The sequence below is a fragment of the Hyperolius riggenbachi genome, chromosome 11, assembly GCF_040937935.1.
Source record: "Hyperolius riggenbachi isolate aHypRig1 chromosome 11, aHypRig1.pri, whole genome shotgun sequence".
Lineage (NCBI taxonomy): Eukaryota > Metazoa > Chordata > Amphibia > Anura > Hyperoliidae > Hyperolius > Hyperolius riggenbachi.
Genome location: NC_090656.1, coordinates 165297625 through 165319045, shown reverse-complemented (window position 1 = coordinate 165319045; position 21421 = coordinate 165297625). Strand labels below are relative to the sequence as shown.

Here is a 21421-nt window from a genome sequence, read left to right as displayed (position 1 = left end):
CCTGGGATGCCTAGTGGGAACAGTTATATTCCTGCAGGCTCCGACGGTGGTTGCACGTTATTGGAACCCAACTTTGTGAGCATATTACCTACAATCGAAATGTATTTTCCCTTTATTAAACCATACTGCACAATTGGGCTCCTGGTCTCTCTCATCCTACAGATACTTGGAGGTTATGGGTAACCATCAAGGATTGACTTTTCTTCACTGAGTTCTAGGTTTTAGTACTAGGTACCACCAAAATGTATTAAGGCCAGAACAAAGTACAGACCATTCACTGCCTCTTCAGGAAAATCAAAAAGTATTTTGGACAGAGAAATAAAGGTTAAAAATACTGTTCCTTTAAAATGTGTAAGAATAAGTATCTATATTGAATTGAGAAGTATGAAAACACAGAATAAACAACTCCAAAAGGAACATGCAGTAGGCTAAAAATAAAAATGCATCCAGAACTTCAAAATGCATGAAAATATACCTCTTGAAGTGCATGAAACTTGCTCTCAAGCTCAGCAAAAGCCCTGTTCTTCTCTGTTAACTGTTTCTGCAGTTTAATCGTAACAACATTCTCTTTGATTGTAGATCTGTAATAAAAGGAGCAGATAAAAAGAAGCAGATAAAATAAATCGAGTGATAAAGCACATAAAAAAAGACACACAGAAAATAACACACAGACACTCAGCAAACGTGTCATAAAGCAGTTCAAAAATGTATATCATCAAGGTTAAGTGTTCTGGTTAATGCCATATTTATATAATTTCACATATTAAAAGATTACTTGATTGTCTGTAGCATAATCTGAGAATACCATTATTATGGGTGGTTGTAGTATTGACACATTCATGTTACCAAACATAGGATATATAGGAAAACAACAAATTCTACAACTTTAAAGTAAATAAGTAGTAAATAAGAAAAAATACAAATACTAGCTGCAGTTTCTCTTTCTACTTTTGTACATCTCTGTTCCTTTCACCATATCTTGATATTGTTATGAAAATAAAAAAAGTACAGGAATCATATTTTGTGGGCACATTTATCAAGACAGATGCAAGCAAAACTGGAGCAGTTGCCCAGAGGAACCAGTTGGAATCCTTGTTTTCGGCAATTACTCAAAGACATCACTGCATAGTTCAACTATGATCCTAATCCTATAACTAGGATATATTTATCTGTCTGAGTTTGCATGACTTTAGAGCTAAAGGCTCATACACTTGCTCAATTAAAGTGAACCTCCAGACTAAAAATCTACTCGGCAGCACCGAAGAGGCTTGGTGTTTCTTTAACAGTTTCACAGCATCAGCACTTTGTTTTTCTTACCCAAATCTCATTCTTAGCTGCACAGAAGAAAACTGCCCGGGCATTTTTCCCCTGATGCTGTGCAAAACATGATGGGATTTCTGATATTGTTGTTCTCGTTCTGCTGTTTTGGCACAATTTATTTTTTTTCTTTAATTTTGAATTTGAGATTTGAAGCCTAGCGAGCAGCTGGGGGACAGGACACAGCTAGGACACAGAACAGTTGGAACTGAGTCTCATGCACCCTGTCACCTCCTTTCAACCAAAAAGATGGCCGCTCCCATGAATAGATGGCTGCCCCCATGAAATCACAAACATGTGTCTATTCTTTTAAAAACAGGGTGGGTAAGAGATTATATTACCTATCTAACATAACTAATGTAGCTTAATGACAGAATGTTTGTATAGGCTGAAGTTCCCCTTTAATGTCACCTGATGGGTATCAGGACCCGATCCCACAGGTGACATTGCAGGACCGGGGCTGTGCAGACACATCGCTTTGCTATGCAGTGAAGTGAAAGAGCGCAGGAATGACGCCCCTCAGCAGGCGGGATAAGTGGGGGAGAATAACACTATCTTCCGTCATTAAGCTGAAGTGATCCCCATGATAAATTGCTAGCTGAACAGTCGGGGGCATTAGGGGCTGCTGTGCAAATGCTGTATTCTCGGCAGGGGAGGTCATTATCAGCCTCCTCATGAGTACTGGTCTTAGCATGTGTACTGGCCTTTAGTTTAGGTGGCACCCAGTTAATGAACTGGTACATTTAAACCAGTACAGACTTGGGGAAATTTGGGAAATTCCATTTGATTGTGTCCACTGTGGTATTTAAATTCAGGACTACAACGCTGCAAGGCAAGAGAGCTAACAAATTAGCCATTGTACTATGCAAACTAACACCATATGTGCACATACTGAACACTTTATTTTTATGGAATATGAACACAACATTCACCTTTAAAACACTGATAACAAATAGCATGTCCCTAGAAATCTGTGCTATGTTACTTGACCCAAGAATGGCTTAGTGGGTGGCAGTGCAATGATGACATAAAGCAGGCAGAAGCTTCTGAAGAGATTCATGGATAATAAACATTTTGAGAATCTTTGATAACCTTTGAATATAATACAGACTTTTTTTTCTTTTTTGTATTTATTGCACTCCTTGACACTTGTGCACATATTGGAAACATAGTCACAAAGCAATCATGAAACCAGAAAACCAACTACAAAGCCCCAACATCTGTAATCCAGCTGAAGACCTGAAATGCTTATTTTTATTCTTAGAAAAATCAAAGCACAATGTGTTTTGGCATCATCTGCCTCATTGTCCTCACAAAAAAGATAAACAACTTTGTATGACTGGGTCAATTCCAAAGTAAAAAATAAAAAAAAATAAAAGTGTTGAAATAACAGACGAATGCAACATGATACACCCATAAATTATGGCTGTGATAAGCGGAAGCAGCACTGTGGTGCATTCTATAACACAAGGAGACTTGCTTAATACTGAATATCTTTTGCCACACATCAAAGAAACTGCATGGATGTCTTCAAATGGCCCCGTCTGGCTGGAAGCCTTGTTATGCTCTTGGACATTTTTGGGATGGTTAAAGAGATAGAAAAAATATTGTGGTGAAAAGCATATGAAAGATACTTACTGACACCACACATCATTTGCCACTTTTTCTCCAGACTCTCACTCTATATTCAGCCTGTGGTTTATACAACTAAAATAATAAACTCTGAGCTCCCTGAAACTGGACATTGCAGTTATGTTAAATTAATTTTTCAGAATATAGAAGTAACTTGTTAAGTTGTGTTGCCTCAGGTTGTGGAGGGGGAAAAATATTTCAACTTTTTTTTCTATCACTGAAGGCAATTTATAAATGTATGTCCCTTTCATTTATTAAAAAACAAACAAAAAAATCAGTCATCCAGTGATGCACATCATGCCTTTCACAATGATTTCGCCACACTGAACTGCTAATGCATCAATGTGAATGTACCATTACAATTTAATCACCTTGTGTTTGCTATGTGTTTATATTGTTCACTGCAACTCAAATCCTAGCGTGAAAGTAGCCCAAGTGGTTTGTGGACATCCCTCAACTAGCAATGAAAAAGAAATTCTCAGAGCATGTACATTTCTGCTGAGCTGAGCTATCACACGGGACCCACTAGTTGCTGTCCAATTAGCCAGTGGCTGTGTATATTAATCAGCTGCCAGTCCATTGATAAGGAACTAGTGGTTTTCATTTGCTTAACAGGGATTACACTTAACATGGATCTGCCTGTTAGGAGAATATTACCCATGTCTACAGTCTCAGTTAAGGCATATATTGAAAGCAGAGCACCATGTACAAATATATGCAAAATATATGCCATGTCAACACCAAATAATGGATACAAATAGATGGAAAAAAAATCTACAAAAAGATGTGCACCACGATGAGTCACTTCATTGTTATAACCATATGAAAAAAAAACACAATGAGATTTCTATACGATCTACAAACTGGTAAAAAATAACCTCATATTATATAAGCGATATAAATAATAGCAAGACATTTTGAATCAGGTTGATACCATTTATTGGCTAACTTAAAATTAAATAAGAGTAAGCTTTCGGCTATTGAGCCTTTGTCAGACTGAATCCTGCTACATGCATGCAACATCAAAGGGGATACATGGATTTCAAATGTATGTATCCCCTCTGATGTTGCACGTATATAGCTGTCTGTTCTAACCTCTCTTGTAAGCATACAGGATTCATTCTGACGAAGGGTTAATGTAACGATTGCGAATTATCTCCGTGGTCTGCGCACAAGGTGTGCGCTGACACGGCGTAAGTCCTCCACAAGCGTATAAAACGGCAGAACCCAGCTTGGTGCAATGCACTGGTAGAGGGAAATTCTCACCGGCAGATGGAGCTGTGGAGTGCAGAGGAACAACCCCTCTGCACTGCCACAGATGTCAGATGGGAATTGTACGAATTGCAATAATGCAGGGCAAGATAGCCCTCAGAGAAAGAGAGTGAGCACAGCGACAGAATGTATGTGTGTCCACCAATCTAGTCACCCCCCGGCGACGGTGAACACACAACAACGGAAATCAAGTGGGAACACAATCGCAAGAGTGGCGATTGCCAACAGTGACACAAGACCGAATAAAGACAGAGCACAAGTGTAGCAAGAAAGACACAGCAATAACAATGATCAGAACGCCAAGGAAAAGAACAAAACGCATTAGCTAAGCACGGTCGCCGCGCGAAAAGCGCAACAGAGACAAAGCACGCCAACCCTAACTAACCAATGCAACACGAAAAACGAATAGAGAACGCAAACGCTTGCTAAACGGTTACCTCTCCAAGCCTACAGCAAGCGTTCGTTCCAGACAAGACAGACAGAAGGAGCAACCAGTAGCAACCGCAGCTCTGGCCTATACTCCCAGACAGAGTACAGAAGGAACCACCGCCACTACCGCTTGGGCGGATGCGATCCAAACAGACAGACAGATGGGGCTACCAGTAGCAACCGCTGCTCTGGCTTGCACCCCTAAGGCAGAATACAGAAGGAACCACCGCCACTACCGCTAGGGCGAATGCGATCCAAACAGACAGACAGATGGGGCTACCAGTAGCAACCGCTGCTCTGGCTTGCACCCCTAAGGCAGAATACAGAAGGAACCACCGCCACTACCGCTAGGGTGAATGCGATCCCAACAGGCAGAACAATTTCCTGTCGACCGCCGCTGGCGACAAGACAATTGCAACAGAAAGACAGTACAAGGCAAAACAGATAATACAACCTGACTACGCTAGAAGGAATGCTAGTGCACTCCAGAGGAATTACTCTAAGATAATCTTAGCAAACAATTAGCAAAGGCTGAGACTCCAGGTAAGTTAGCAGGAACAAACCATCATGACCAGCAAGGGATTCTGGGAGGAAATGGCATTTATACGGCAAGCCATCAAAGGAAGCAGCTAAGCAATTTGCATGCCAAGTGGATGCAAATTCCTCACCAGAGCAGGAGCTCAGCAAGTTGCAAAGTGAAGACAGGTCTCCTTTCCAGGGACCTGTAGCACTCAGACCTACAAGATGGTCAAAAAGCTGTCTGCCTGTGCAGACAGCAAAGCAGACCATTACACTTAATAGCCAAAAGCTTATTCTTACATAATTTTAAGTTACCCAATAAATGGTATCAACATGATACAAACCTTCTTGCTTTTACTGATGGCTAACACTATAATATTCTACTGCTACATATAAATAATAGTAATACATAGCTGCTGAACAGGTGTTTTGCAGGAAACAAAATAGTCTTCCATAACGCTCAAACAAAGGTCCAGGGAGATCTGTCTGTACTGTAAGCTAAGTCAATCCCGCAAAAACTATGGAGCCGATTTCGGAAAGCATGAAAATTTGGAGTTATGCATTTATCACAGCACTACATCCATATTTTTTTGCTCGTGCCGTTTATAAAATAGCAACAATGCCCCCATAGTGCCGTTTATAAAATAGCTATAAGGCTCCCTGCACACTGCAAAACCGTTTGCAATTTCGATTCCGATTCCATTTCCGATTTTCCCTGAATACATTCAACAGAAAAACGGATCAAAAAATGCAGCATGCAGTAAAGATTAAAAATTGGAATTGGATGTAAAAACCAATTAAAAAGCGGAATCAGAATCGCATGCAGTGTGCAGGGGGTCTTACATCACCATGTGCCTAGTGTCCAACTGACATTTTACTTATTTTTTTGTGTATTATTATTATTTTTTATGTAAACAGCCCTGACCTCTTTCACAGCGATTTGTAGAGTATAAAGTAATGTCATTGACCCTTAGAGAGGCTCATCATTAAATCCTTACCTTATTTGTAGTCTTGTATAATATGGTATCCCTTTTATAAATAAAGGCCAATTTTGGCTTGAACCAATTAATTATATGTATGTTTTTGGTATGAGAGGGGACCATAGTTGTAGGACAACAATGTAAACACAGCAAGATCATGCATACATTTTGTTTACATATGGAAATGGTCTACACATGCATAAAGCAGCAATAAGGGTTATTGATGCCTGAACTTTGTAAGTATGGGTATCCTTAACAAGGCAAGCTATTTTGGCGCAGTGCCTAGAAATTTGGGCTCCGCCATGGACCACTACGTTAACTGTGGCTACAAAAGCACCCAATGTATAATTTGGGCACTGAACATAGCCCAAATTTATGTAAAGCAAGGGGTGAGCGTGCTAGGCATAGGGTTTACAGTAGGGTTAGATTTAGGAGTAGCTGCGGTTTTACAACTTCCACACTAATAAGCTTGATTCACTAAACTGTGCTAACTGATATTACAGTCACGCTAGCTTTTGCATGCATTATAACGCGCATAACGTTTTCCCACGCAAATGCAAATCTTCTTGTGAAAACACCCGCGTTTTCGTGCAAAGATTTGTTTGCGCGCGCAAAACGTTTGCAAAACGCTAGCGAGACCCTGATATATCAGTTATCATGGTTTAGTGAATCAAGCCCTTTGTGTACTAGTGACCATTGAGTAAAGCATACTGCTCCCCATCGTGGCCTCCTTGCAAGCCTGGAATACATGCTGGTTATACCATCAACGCAGCTGCCAGAGGGAAGCATGTCCACCTCCACCACTGCAGCCTGAGAGCCTGGTCCCCGGCTACCAAGTGGTACAAATGCTACTGTAGGCTGTTAGCCAAACACAGCCACATCTTAAGGAGGTGAGACCTGCCCTGGATAGGGCCCTACGCCATATTTACACTATAGCTGAGAGCGCTTTTTTCTTTTATTATCTTTGTACTACAGTGGATACAGAGCTGCCCAGATTAACATCATGCCTGATCGCTGCACCTAGGGAGACTATCCAACTCCTGCCATACACTGACCATGTATAATTTGGGCACTGATCATAGCCCCAATTTATGTAAAGCAAAAGGTGAGCGTGTTAGGCATAGAGTTTACAGTAGGGTTAGATTTATGAGTAGCTAGGGGGAGGATTAATGTAAGGAGGAGGAGGCAGAAGCCTTAGAAGAATATTGGCACTATTACCAATATTCTACCAGCGGCTTCACCCGTCACACAAAATTTACTGGACACCCTTTTTATATGTATGCATCCTGAACACCTGCAAGTCAGAGTTGGAGAAAGGATCCCTTGATGCTTTCTCCTGTCAGTTACTATGCCTTACTACCATGTTATGTTTGAGTTATTGCCAACATTTTGCTGCTGGAAGCCATTCAGTGATGCAACTGGATGATTTACTTTATTGCTGCAATTCCCTACTACCCTTTAATTTATTGTGGCGTTATAAATACCTCACTAATTGCACGGAAAATTGCAGTAATAACACCACAAATTACAGTGGTAAATTTCCCTTGTAATAATTGTGGTTTTATCTCTCTGCCCCAGGATAAAAATAAAAACAAGCATAAGTGCATTAATAATTAAATGGCTGATGAAGAGAGAAAGGATGTACTAAATAGGTTTCACATGAAGAAAGATTTCTAAATCTTCTGTAGACAAAAAAAAAAAAAAAAAAGTTTTGTTTATTTTGAATAATGAGGTGTAAGCCAGTAGAATCAGCATGAAATTTCTCAGGAATCTGCAGCATCTGCCGCCGCCCCCCTAGTGTATAAATGTCCTCCCTGCGTGTGCATTTATTGCCATACCTGTCCTATGTCGCCCACCACACGATGCCCATCTGCCTTCCTCTTCACAACTCCATTTGCACTTTACACGCTGCCGGCGTATAGAACAGTGTGTGTGTGTGTATGGCAGCAGCAAGTCGGCAGATGCGGCAGAACCCAAAGGGATTTCATGCTGAAATCAATTAGGATTTTTTTTTAAATTTGTTGCATCATGTTTTTAAGCTAAGTTGCTAAGAACTATAAGAATTTTGATAAAATGTAATTCTTGGGAAATTGTGGGGACATTTGGAATTTATTAAGAGGCATGTGGAAATAAAGGGGGAAAACTGTGGACAGTAATTGTAAAAGAAAACAAAAAATCCATCAGGAATCTGGGTAATTAGTAACTCCGGCAGACAAAGACTATGTGCAAGCATATTGAGTAGCATGACATATCTGGACTGCAGCAGTAAGTTGTAAAATATACCCCAGAAGCAATTCCAATAATTCTACACATGCAGCAATTAATTCCAATGCCCACCACTGTGTGCAATGTGGCTCTTTAAAATCCCATTAACTTTAATATTTCCCTTCAGGATGTCAAAGTTAACCTTCTTGAAGAAACTGAATACTCTGTCAGAAGCCTGTGTGCTCCCATCCAAAATACAAACAAGGATTTAAATCAATCTTGCTCCTTGAAGAAGTACATACATAGATAGTTTATGTGGGTAACGAAATGAGCAAAAGAGCACCCAGAGTGGGATGGGTGAAATAAATAATGTAATGAAAACAGCTACAGGTGCAAAGACATTAAAACAGAAGTTACAATAATTACACTGGAAGCGGCAAGTGGCTTGACTTAGAAGCAAAGTCAAAGACCCCTGTAAATATGCACCCCTCCAAGCAAGAGTCTCAAACAATGGTAGCTATACATACACCCTACTGCATGTCGTCATATTCAGTCAAGACCATAAAGCATTATGTTAAAGTGAAGAGACAAAGGACGCTGCACTACATAAAATTAAAACTTAAAGAGGAACTTCAACCAAGTCAGTAGCCAGTATGTCATTTCCAACAAGAAATCTTTATCTTTTCTTAAACAGATCATCAGGGACGTCTGTGTGGCTGCTATTGTGGTGAAACCCCTCACACAGTGTGATGTCGTAGCCATGACAGTTTCCTGCCTGTGAACCTCACTGTATTGTGGGAGATAATGGCCATTACCAACTGCCAAGTAAGCAGTATCTCACATTTTTAGTGGGTGTGTTTTTTAGAGGACAGTCTGATTTTTTTCATCTCTGCCAGAAGTAAATATGACTTGCATGCACGAGGTAGAGCAAACTACATAAACAAATTACAAACCAAGTATCAATCATTTCTTGATATACCGTATCTTATATTTTTTAAATTCTCACTTTGAAATGTCTTGACCCCACTACCCCACAAACACATAGAAACTATCTTTGTACAATTCCTCTTTAAAGATTTTAGACATGCTATTAACCAGCAGTTTTGTGTGTACTCCTTGTTTACATTATGGATGTGGAGAGGTGCCCAAAATCATAAAATATAGAAGGTATGGATCATGAAGAACACATAGTAGAACATTTTCTATCACTTTCTCCTATTTCTTCAGATAGAAACCATCTTTTCTCACACACTTATATTTTCATTTGAGTGCATGGAATGAACCATGTTAAACTCTCTGGAAAGTTGCAAATCTTGAAAACAAAGTATGTGTTACATAATAGGTTGAAACCCTTAGACTGACTCGCCACAAACATGTAATTTTATGCCCCAAGATATATATTCAGAACGCTGAAAAAAGAAGACAGAATAGCTGCATGGAAAATTGATTTTTATAAAGAAGGTACAATGGATAAGGAGACTTAATCCCTGAGATTTGTTTTGTGAATCAACTACACAGCCTTGCCTTCTTTTTGAATGCTTCTGATTTATCGATGTTAGCTGGGAGAGAAGACAAAAAGACAAGACAAGACAAATAGCATTTATATTGTGCCATTCTCCTGGTGGACTCAAAGCGTCAGAGCTGCAGCCACTAAGACACGCTCTAAAGGCAGTAGCAGTGTTATGGAGTCTTGCCCAAGATCTCTTACTGAATAGGTGCTGACTTACTGAACAGGAAGAGCTGAAATTTGAACCCAGGTTGCCCTTGTCAGATACAGAGCCCTTAACCAGTGCACTATCCAGCCACTGAGAGACGTGTCTATATCTGTTAATAAAAGTATTTTATTTTATCATGGCGTTGCATGGGAAGTGGAATGGAAAGCGCTCTGAAACTAAGCAGCATCTGGCCTATATAGAGCGGAAGGAAAGGCTTCTCGGCCACTTTAAAGACTCTGAAGTCTCTTTTTTTTACCAGTTTTTTTTTTTTTATTTAGTCCTGTTCAGCATTAGTGAATTTGCCACAAGTGTTTCATACCAGAGAAGTAGCTCAGCAAAGTTCCTGGGCTCTGCAGATCCTCCTTTTGGGTAGAGGCAAAGCTGCACGCAGTAGCTCTGCCTCTACTCCAGTCAATGTCAGACTCTCCCCACCCCTCTCAGTCTTTTTTCACCAAGAGGGGCAGGGAGAAGCAGAGATCGGCAGAGATTGATTGGATAGGAGGCAGAGCTACAGCGCAAAACTTTGCCTCCCAGGGCAGCAGAATCTACAACCTGCAAAGTCGTAGAACTTTACAGGTCTATTTCTGTGGTATAAAACACTTGTTCTGCTGCGGGAATGCGGCAAATCCACTTAGAATTTAAAGCTGAATAGGACTAAAAAAAAAAAAAAAAAAAAAAACAGGTTAAAAAAAAGAGACTTCAGAGTCTCTTTAAAGGCACATATTGAGCAGCTGCTTCTCCACCACAAATATATGACTGCAATGTGCCCAAACCAAAATCCTCACCCCTTCACCACCATGCTTGATAACACAGCATAAAACTAAAAGAAAACTGGTATAAAGTCACTAGAACGGTTCATACCCTAAAGAGAAACCGTAACGAAGGATTGAACTTCATCCCAATCAATAGTTCGTACCCACTTTCCCATGAGAAATATTTTCCTTTTCACAAATGGATCATCAGGGGGCTCTGTATGGCTGATACTGTGGTGAAACCCCTCCCACAGTGTGATGTCAGGACCATGGTTCTGACATCACACTGTGGGAGCTTGTTGCATTGTGGGAAATAACAGCGGTTTACAACTGCCAAAACAGCAAGCAGCACCTCCTTCCATTGACATCACCTGCCAGCAGTAAAAATGTCACCATGTGATAAATGTCAGAATGTAATTCAGGGAGAGGAAACATTTTACAATGGGCAAACACTGACTAAATCATTTATACATAATAATTGTAAAAATGAAGCACTTTTTTATTACGTCATTTTCACTGGCATTCCTCTTTAAAGTTTCATTTCGCTGAAGCTAATTAAGGACATAACAGATTATTTTGTCCAGGTAACAACAATCGTATCAACTAGCCTGAGTGAAGTGTAATGACTCCTTCCAGTGACTTTGTACCACTTTCTATTAGATTTATGCTGTATTTAATGTTTAGTAGCAGAGATTAAATTGGGTTTCATACCACTGAGTTTCTCTCAGCAATCAAAAGTCAGAAACACATATATTACAAGATTTGGATACAGGTTCACTTGAATTGCTTGGCATCCAGTGGTTATGTTCATCTTAGGAACCAGGGCAAATCTGACATTTCAGTTATGTCCCTATTGATTGAGCAACAACTTCATCATTACTCATGACTCCTACACGGTTGGAGTTTTTTTTTTCCAAACATGTATCTTATGTTGCTGGCATAATGTTTGGTGAAGATATTTGATTTTGTGTACTTTCTCCTTGTACTGAATAAAGGATAATTGGCCATTTTACCTTGGTAAAATATGATCTTAAAGAGACACTGAAGCGAAAAAAAAATATATGATATAATGAATTGGTTGTGTACTATGAATAATTACTAGAAGTTTAGCAGCAAAGAAAATATTCTCATATTTTTATTTTCAGGTATATAGTGTTTTTTCTAACATTGCATCATTCTATAATATGTGCAGATTACACAAGACTCAGCATTCAAAATGATTCTTTCAGAGCAGTCTGTGAACTAATGACCTCTCCTCTGGCAGAGAAAAAGTAAACAGTTCAATAACACTTGAGATAATAAAAGTCAGATAACATCCCTCTCCACGACTTTGAAAGTCGTAGAGATTAATTGCTTTTTTGCATAGAGATAACAACTGGAGTTTCTTAACTCTTCCTGTACTGGAAACAATTAGACTGATGTATCTGATCTTAATGTTTTATTTCTTAGCTGTACTACACATACAAATCATAATATCATATATTTTTTTTCACTTGAGTGTCTCTTTAAATGTGTGATTATAAGAGTTGGCTAAACGGTATAAACTGTAATAGCCTCCATGCTCAGCTCCCAATTCATCAAACATTCTGCATATCTTCTGCCCATTTTAGTGATTATTATTTAAAGGATAACTATCACAAAAATACATAACATTAAAAAAACCTGTAAACACAAACTGTAAATGTAAGACATGCAATTCGCTCAGAGTAAGATGCACTATAAATTACTTTCTTCCTATGTTGCTGTCACTCACAGTAGATGGCAAAAATCTGGGATGTTCAGTGTTTTCTTTATTCATCACAAAAGCACTTCCTGGAAAGGATCTATGTAAAGATGCTGCCAGGCCTCCTTACTACGGATGTAAGGGTTAATAGCAGGTCATCCGCAAATTGTCTTTGTATTCTGACTTTCCTCCCTTGAATATCTGGAGAAGACCTAATTTTATTAGCAAGGGGTTCAATTATTAGCACGAATATAGCCGGGGAAAGGGGGCATCCCTGTCTTGTTCCTTGTTGGATGTGTAAGTGTAAGGAGGAATTAGAACGGAGTTTGAGATGGGCTATAGGGTTGGAGTAAAGGCATTCGACAGCTTGGAGAAAGGGGCCATAGATACCTGCTTTTTGTAATGTTGTGAGCATAAAAGACCAATCAATAGTGTCGAACGCCTTCTCCATGTCTAGGGATAACAAGGCAAGACGGGTCTTTCGTGATTTTAATGTGAAGAAGATTGGTTACTTTTCTAACATTGTCAGGCGCCTGACGCAATGGGACAAATCCCACCTGATCTCTGTGTGTGAGCGGGCATAAAACTTTAAGTCTAGATATCAATATAGCGGTTAGGAGTTTGTAGTCAAGGTTTAAGAGCGATATTGGTCTACAATGTTTTATGTCCAAAGGGTCATGTTTAGGCTTCGGGATGACTGTTATAACAGATTGTAGGAATTCAGGGGGTGGTGTTTTGGAAGTGAGGAGGTTAAGTCTCACCCTCACTTCCTGAAAAAGATTAGGGATAGAGTGATCGACATAGTAATTCAACAATCCTTGAATAGAAGATTGTCTAAACATCTAACGACTAAGTGGCTGTTGGAACTTAGGTCTGAATGTCTATTGACTATCTCTGAATGATTGTATTAGGCAATCTTCCTGGGTAAAATAGAATCTGTGATTGATGAGGAACTGCCGTTTTGTTAGGTAGTCCTGAGTTGACACCAACTTCCAATGGCCAGAAATAATGGTGAGGGAGGAGTCATCACTAATTAGGTAGGGATAGATAGATGGGAAAGGTCAGGAGGGTGATTGGGGTGTTCGGCCAGCATAAGCCTAAAAGGTGACTGTCCTAATTATAAATTAATTGGACTGTGGTGAAATTCTAAGGGAGTTGTACATAATAAATGCCACCTAAGGGGGGACTGATGTCAAAAGACCCTTGGGTTATATAATGTTATGTCATTTCTTATGCACACTCACTCTGTATGTAACCAGCTATATCAATAATGCTTGTTAATTTGCTGATGTTTATCATATAAGTTGATTTTCCTTCAAATGTGTATCAAATCAATCTATACTTATATTCCTATGATTGGAAGAGGCAGCTTGTTCAGACGGTCACAAGACAGTGACAGGATGCTCAGCTTGCAGTTTGTTGGAACGAGACAATCACAACATTATGAGAAGATAGCAACAGACATTACTCAACCAGAAGAATGCTTATACCAGCAGATTTCACTAACCAATGGACAATCTAACATTAATCTAGCATGTTCAGCAATTATTATTTTATATGGAATATGTATATCCATAAGAAAACCCATTTTTATAAGTCATATTAACATGTGATTACATTCAGGGCCGGATTTAGGGGAAGGCCGCCTAGGCCATGGCCTAGGGCACCACAGGAGAAAGGGCACCAAAGCAGCAGGCTAAACTGGTGCAGCATTTGCAAGCTTGAAAGTGCTGCAATGTAGGGAGATCAGGTGAGCGCCTGACCATGGTACTTTGCTGCTAGTCACCTGTGCAGTGGCCACCTTGCTCTCTGTGCACGTTTGCATTGTGACCGGCAGCTATGGACTTGGGCAGCATTGGAGACGGGACGGAAGAGGAAGCTTCTGCACTGGAGATGAGTGGAGATACGAGTGACACTGATGGCTGCTGCGGTGTGAAGGCAAGCTGGCTACCTATACTGAAAGGGGGGCGGGAAAATAAGGGATTAAGGGAGTCATCTGGCTACTTATACTGGAGGGAAGGGGGAGGGGTCATCTGGCTACCTATACTGAAGTGGGGCGGCTGGTGACAGTGGCCTTGGGAGGTAAAGAGTACAAATCCGGCCCTGATTACATTACGCCATAAGCTAAATAAAAGCTCTCCCCGAGCTCTCTGGGGCAGAGAATTATACCATCCACTTTTGGTGTGAGACTCTCAATTATGCATGCATAATCTGTTTTGATTGTAGGTAAGACCCGAGGCCTACATCCTTGAGATATTTCTCTCAAGATCACCATCGAGGATAGAGTTAAATAGTCTTTTGAGATAGGGGATGAGAATGTTTTTGAATTTCTTATAGTAAATGGCCGAGAAGCCATCTGGGCCCGGGGCTTTACCGTTTTTTAGCTTTTTAATGGCCAGGAAAATTTCCAGATCAGTGATAGGGACATTAAGAGCAGACACTTTTTCAGGGAGCAGATGGGGAGTTCTCAGATTTTGATAAAAAGAGTTGATATTTGAATTGGATAGATCAGTGGGTTAAGCAGAGTATAGTGATTTATAATAATCAGCAAATTCTTTGTGGATTTTAAGGGGGTCGGAGGTAACATTTCCAGATTGTGTTCCTATTTGAAGAATTTTATTGGTAGAGTGAACCTGTCTAAGCTTCCGGGCTAGCCAGGTATTTGGTTTATTATATTGGACATATGTTTTTGACCTGGTCCACCGTATAGCTTTCTCAGTCTGAGCTGAAAGAAAAATATCTATTTGGCTTTGAGTATCTAAAATTTGTTTGTAAAGATATCTGGAGGGAGAGTTTGCATGTGCTCTTTGCAATTGAGATAATTTATGTTCAAGGTTAAGCTGCTTTTCAGTTTTGGTTTTTTTTCGTTGGGAGGCAATTTTTATAAGTTGACCTCTTATGGTTGGCTTATGAGCTAGCCAAAGTATATCAGATTTCAACTGATTATTATCATTTAGTTGAAAGTAGGTTATTAAGTTATCTTCTATTTCTAAGAGGACTTCATTATCTTTCAGAAGGCTCTCATTTAATAGGCGTAGATAGGGAGGAGCATGCTGTCCCCACTATGTCATGGTCAGACCAGGCACTGATCATACGTCTTGCGAAGGTTAGGTTGAATATTAGCGTGGTCGAAAGCAATATTGCATAGATTCTGGAGTATGATTGGTGGGGGCGGGGGAAAAGAAGGTATAGCCAAGATATAGGGGGTTGTGCTCTCTCCAGGTATCAACCAGGCGAGCGTCAGCTAGAGCTATAGTTAGGAAGTTTGACAGTTGGCGCTGCCTGGATGATGGGGATTGCTGGGATCTATCTAAGGTTGGGTTGGGAGCGATGTTAAAGTCACCTGCCCATATGGTTGAGTGACCAGGGAGGCTTTCTAAATGTTTGAGTATGGCTTTAATTGGGGCCATTGGGGAGTCTGGGGGAGGGGGGGGGCATATACATTGGCTATGCAAAGTTTGTGGGATTGTATGGAACCAACCAGTATTACAAAGCATCCATCATCATCTGTAATACATTTATCTAAAACAAACGGTAATGAGTTCTTCAGCAAAGTAATAACACCTCTGTGCTTAGTGGTTGAGGAGGAGGCAAAGTGCTTCTGATATTGATTGTGGAAGTAACTGGGGGAGGAGGACTTAGTAAAATGGGTCTCCTGCAGACAAATAAATGTCTGGGGAGCATTTTTGATAATCAAGGAAAGCCTTTCGCCGTTTGGAAGGCGAATTTAAGCCTTTAGTGTTATGGGAGATGATATTAATCCAGGCCATGTTGGATTAAGGGGTGGAGATAGCGTGCCAGACTAGAAAGATAAAAGGGCTCGTAGGAAAACACTGACTCCTCCTAGATTGAGAGAGGACACCCATGTCATAAGTACAATGTATACAATAGTGACTTGCCAAAAAATTAGAAACTTAAACAGTAACACTGGCCAAACATGTGCATAAAGATAGTTTCTAGAAACCAGAGAGGAAAAATACCTCATGGTAATGAAGAGGGCTGACAGCAATAGTATTAATAGGCTGTCAGCACTGTTCATTTAGAGTGGGGCAACACTTAGTGGCCTGGGCCCCTTTCAACAGCTTAGATTCAACATTATAATGATAGCAATTCAGCTAGATATAGGAACCAGCAGCACCACCTATTGTGCAGCTAATGCAGTGCACATTTATATCATTTGAATAGCAGTAGCATGAGAGTGATATAGGAGGGGAAGAGGGAAGGAGGGAAGAGATAGAAAAAGGGGGCAAAGGAAGAAAGTAGATAAGAGAGTTTGTATATACATCATAAATTTTAAGATTAGCAGTAGGGATGTAACACATTAATTAAGACCAAGTTGTTGGTCACATGGCTAAATGATGACCCAAGTGTTGGAATGTCAGCATGGATTATGCAGTGACAGACACCATATTAATGATCATATAAGTGTAGAAACACTATTGATAGGAAGTAATACTGGATTTGGTAGCAAAAAAAGTAAAAAATAAGAAAAAAGATAAAGTTTGTTAGACAAGAGAACACTGATTCGGTTCGGAGGGGGAATCAGTAAGCTTTGGAGTGACATATGACCAAATCCAATCACAGAGAAATTTTTTTTGCTATAGGTGAAAGGAGTTATGTCATTTGAAAGTAAGAACAGTACTCACAGAGCCTCTTATAGAGGCAGTGGGTCCACTTAGCAGGAGCAAAAGGGTGCAAATAAGTGTTAATCGGCCGACCAGCAGGTTCTTTATTTGCTGTAAGCGTTGAGATGTCGATCCATTAGGCCCTAACATCTAGAAGGTAATAGGCTATAAAGCGGGGATCAAGGGTCCGGTGCAGATCTTTGCCGGTTTCTTCTGGCTGACCAGATACCTTTGTGGTAGCGGGGCGAGTGGTATGGGCTCCAGCTGGATACCTGCTGTTTCAAGATGGCGACGTTCCTCTTCAAGCGATCGACATGAGTAGGTGGTGCCATCATGAGTGAAGGAGAGAGAGAACGGGAATACCCATTTGTATCTCACCAAGGCTTTTTGTAAGGATAGGGTCACTGGACGAAGTGCTCTACGTCATTGTATGGTTGGAGGAGCTAAGTCCGCGTATAGCTGGACGGTAACTGGGACTCCTGGAAGCGCGGTCAGATTGCGTGCGGCCTCCAGTATTAGGTCAATGACTTCCTCGTATTGGAGTTTCAAGACCACATCTCGGGGCAAGTCCGGATTGCGCAGTTTAGCAAGGGCCCGGTGAATCCGGACAATGCGGAAGGAGGTCTGGTCCATCTGCGGGAGAAGCACGCTAAAGAGGCTCAGAGCTACAGCTTTCAGGTCTGTGACCGACTCTGGTAGGCCTCTGATGCGTATGTTGGCGCATCTACTTCTGTTCTCAACATTTTCCAGCTTTAGTTCCAATAGTTCGTTTTTCTCAGTTTGCTGATTTATTTGGCGTTTATCATCTTCTTGTGCGTCCAACATGTCATCTATTTGCTTCTCCACAATGTCCACGCGGCACCCGAGCTCTCTTATCTGGCCTGTAATGTCCTTAACTGCTTCCTTCAGTTCCAGATGAAAGACACATTGGATATGGGCAATAAGGCCCTCATGAGGTGAGGCAAGCGGTAGTGTCAGGTCCAGGTCTGGGCTGGAGGCAGATGTCGAGGGGGGTTGCTTATCAGGAGTCGCTGGCTCACACTGTGGCATCTGAGGTGATCCGTCGGCCATCTTGGATTTAGGGGAGCGGCCAGGAGCCGAGGGAGAAAGTTTTGTACGGGGAGCAGGAGTGGACGATTTGTCTCCGTTCTTCTCCTTTTCCTTCCCAGGCATGTTCAGAAGGATGGGTCTTTAGAAAGCGGGGCTGTAGGTTCGCTAATATTGGCTAGTTTTAGCATTGAAGGGAAGCCTCAGAGCAGAGTGGCAGAGCGTCACATATAGTCCCGCCGGCGCCGCGCATGCGCCCACTCTATAATATTTCTCTAAAAGAAAATTCTATTAAAATAAATTCATTTAACACGCATATGCAGCTGCAGGGTCACAAAGTACAACTTCAGAAAGCACACTTTTCTAGAGCTGCTACTGGTTAGGAAACCAATATTAGGAAATTCTTTGGGTTTGTGTTACAGCAAGTATACACAGTTATAAGACATCTACAAATCTGTGTTTACCATTAGCCAAATACAATTATTATTATTATTTAAAAATGTGTCCAATATAATGTGTCCCATGGCTGGAGTAGGGGCATTGGGTGCCATCTTTAGTGACCAGAAAGAGCCAAAATATATGTGCACTCCCAAATTGTTCAATAAATATATACAAGTCACAGCTAAAAAGTCCAGTGCTTCAGCACACCTTTTCAAACATAAAATCTACAAAACTTCAGCACTGACTTCAATGTTCCAACACCACCACCACACCAAAGTAATTGTGGACATGCTTACCAGAACATTGTAGACCTGCATTGCAAGGTCTAATCAAGCGTGATATGGACCAGCAGCTGGCTCTTCTTCTGCCAGGTCCCCTCTCCTTCAAGTAGTATCCACAGCCACTCCAAATGGTTAGTTCACACAAGTTCCCAATAAAACATACAATAAAGACCACTTCTAAGTGTACCAATCTATGTCTCTGGTTTATTAACCAGTTCAGCCTATCTGGACGAGTAAGTTCGTCCAGATGGGCTCTGCTGCTGCTAGGTGGTGCGCGCGATCGGGCGCGCTCCCGCCGCCTGCCTCTAGCCCCCCGATCGGTGAATGGGAATATAATTCCCATTCACCGATCTAACTCCCGCGTAGAAAAAAAGACGGTTTGTAATTAGAGACCGCCTTTCTTTCTGCCTAAAAAAGTTTCCCCAGCCTCCTTGAAGTTCCTGGATGCGAGATCGTTCGCATCCAGGACTTTGACTGTGGCCATCTTGTGGCCAAATAGTAAACTGCACTCACATACATTTTTTTTATTAAACAATTACATTATTTTACATTTAAAATTAGCGGTTTCCCTCCCACACCAAAAATTACCCAAATACATTTTTTAATAAAAAAATTAAATAAAATAAATTACAATAAAAAAAAACAACAACAAATAGTTACCTAAGGGTCTGAACTTTTTAAATATGCATGTCAAGAGAGTATATTATTATATTATTTTAAATTATAAGCTTGTAAATAGTGATGGAAGCAAATTGAAAAAATTCACCTTTATTTCAAAATAAAATATCGGCGCCATAAATTATGATAGGGACATCATTTAAACGGTGTAATAACCGGGACAAATGGCCAAATAGAACACATGAGTTTTAATTACGGTAGCTTATATTAGTTTCAAACTATAATGGCCAAAAACTGAGAAATAATGCATTATTTTCATTTCTTTCTTAATCTTCCTGTTAAAATCGATTTAGAAAAAAATAATTCTTAGCAAAATGTACTACCCAAAGAAAGCCTAATTAGTGGTGGAAAAAACAAGATATAGATCAATTAATTGTGATAAGTAGCAATAAAGTTATTGGCGAATGAATGGGAGGTGAACATTGCTCGGATGCATGAGATTTTCCACACTGTGGGGCTGAATCGGTTAAAACACAAGAGTTAAAAAGTCAGGTATCCCCTGAGGAAGCTTTAATAGTGAAACTGCTCAGGCTTGGCGGACTGATGTTTGGACGGTGTCCTGCAATTTTGATACGCTTGTATTTGCTTGGATCCCTATCGCAAGGGCCCTCATGTGAGTGAATTTTTAATTCTTGGGCTTTAGTAAACGAGATACAGAGATTGGTACACTTAGAAGCTGATTTATTCTAAGTTTTATTGGGAACTCTCATGAACCAACCATTTGGAGTGGCTGTGGATACTGCTTGAAGGAGAGGAGACCTGGCAGAAGAAGAGCCAGCTGCTGGTCCATATAACGCTTGATAAGACCTTGTAATTCAGGTCTACAACGTTCTGGTAAGCGTGTCCACAATTACTTTGGTGTGGTGGTGGAACATTGAAGTCAGTGCTGAAGTTTTGTAGAACTTACATCTTTAGTGACCGTCTATTAGCCCACAATGTTAAACTGTGGTTATATGGTGCCAGAGGTGGTGAGTTGGGAGCCCATTACTGGCCAAATGGCCTAGTATATTAGTTAATAAGGGTGCCAGGGGATTAGTGATAGGCATTAGGGAGGAAGGTTAGTATGAAAAAAGGGCAGTGGATAAGTAAATAGTAAAATATTGGTAATATTATATCACCATTATTTAAGTAACTGCATGAACATGTCACCCAATTCAGCAAGTGGCACCATGATATGTACTCTTCCATGGCTCCTTCTGCTGATGTTGGCAACCCACAGCTTTGGCCTACACCAAAAATATAAGACTAGGTATAAGTTATAACAATAAAAAATGTATATGCTGGGCTGCTGGCCCTTTTTTGACATATACACAAGTCCAATATGCTTGCGATGTGCTTCAAAAATAACTTTGTAGGATATGGTTGATGCTGCACCCCTAAAACACATCCCCGTTCACTGTATGCATTGTACTCTATGAAAGTACAACACGTTTCCAGAAACAATGGAGAAACAAGATCCACCAGTTCCACATCTCTAACTGGAGTGTCATCACTTGCAAGTCTGAACACCATCTACAGCCTATAGTTAAGTTTTACACTACTAAAGTTTAGGAAAAGCTATACCTTTATTAGGGCCTTCTAATCTCTAGGCGTCCTTTAAATTCTCTTGTACTGCTATAAATCCTATTGAAGGCTTATTTTAATAAACATCTGGTCCAGGATGTTAAACTCGGAACGCTGGGCAAGCTTAAAAAGGTAATGTTCCATAAACATTTTTATTTGCACAGCAGATGAATTAATATACTTTCCTCTCACCTATTATTTCCCTTTCTTTTAACTTTTTTAGAAAAGATTTCTGAAACAAA

The 21421-nt window shown here is 40.4% G+C and overlaps 1 protein-coding gene across 7 annotated transcripts in view; it reads right to left on the bottom strand.

Annotated features, from left to right (window-relative positions):
* RPGRIP1L (RPGRIP1 like) overlaps positions 1-21421 on the bottom strand; it is a 308845-nt gene that overhangs the window by 231906 nt on the left and 55518 nt on the right. For all 7 annotated transcript variants that reach the window (XM_068260505.1, XM_068260504.1, XM_068260506.1 and 4 more), the window contains one exon: positions 476-581. In XM_068260505.1, coding sequence (XP_068116606.1) covers positions 476-581 — 106 coding nt within the window. The remainder of the gene's footprint in view (positions 1-475; positions 582-21421) is intronic.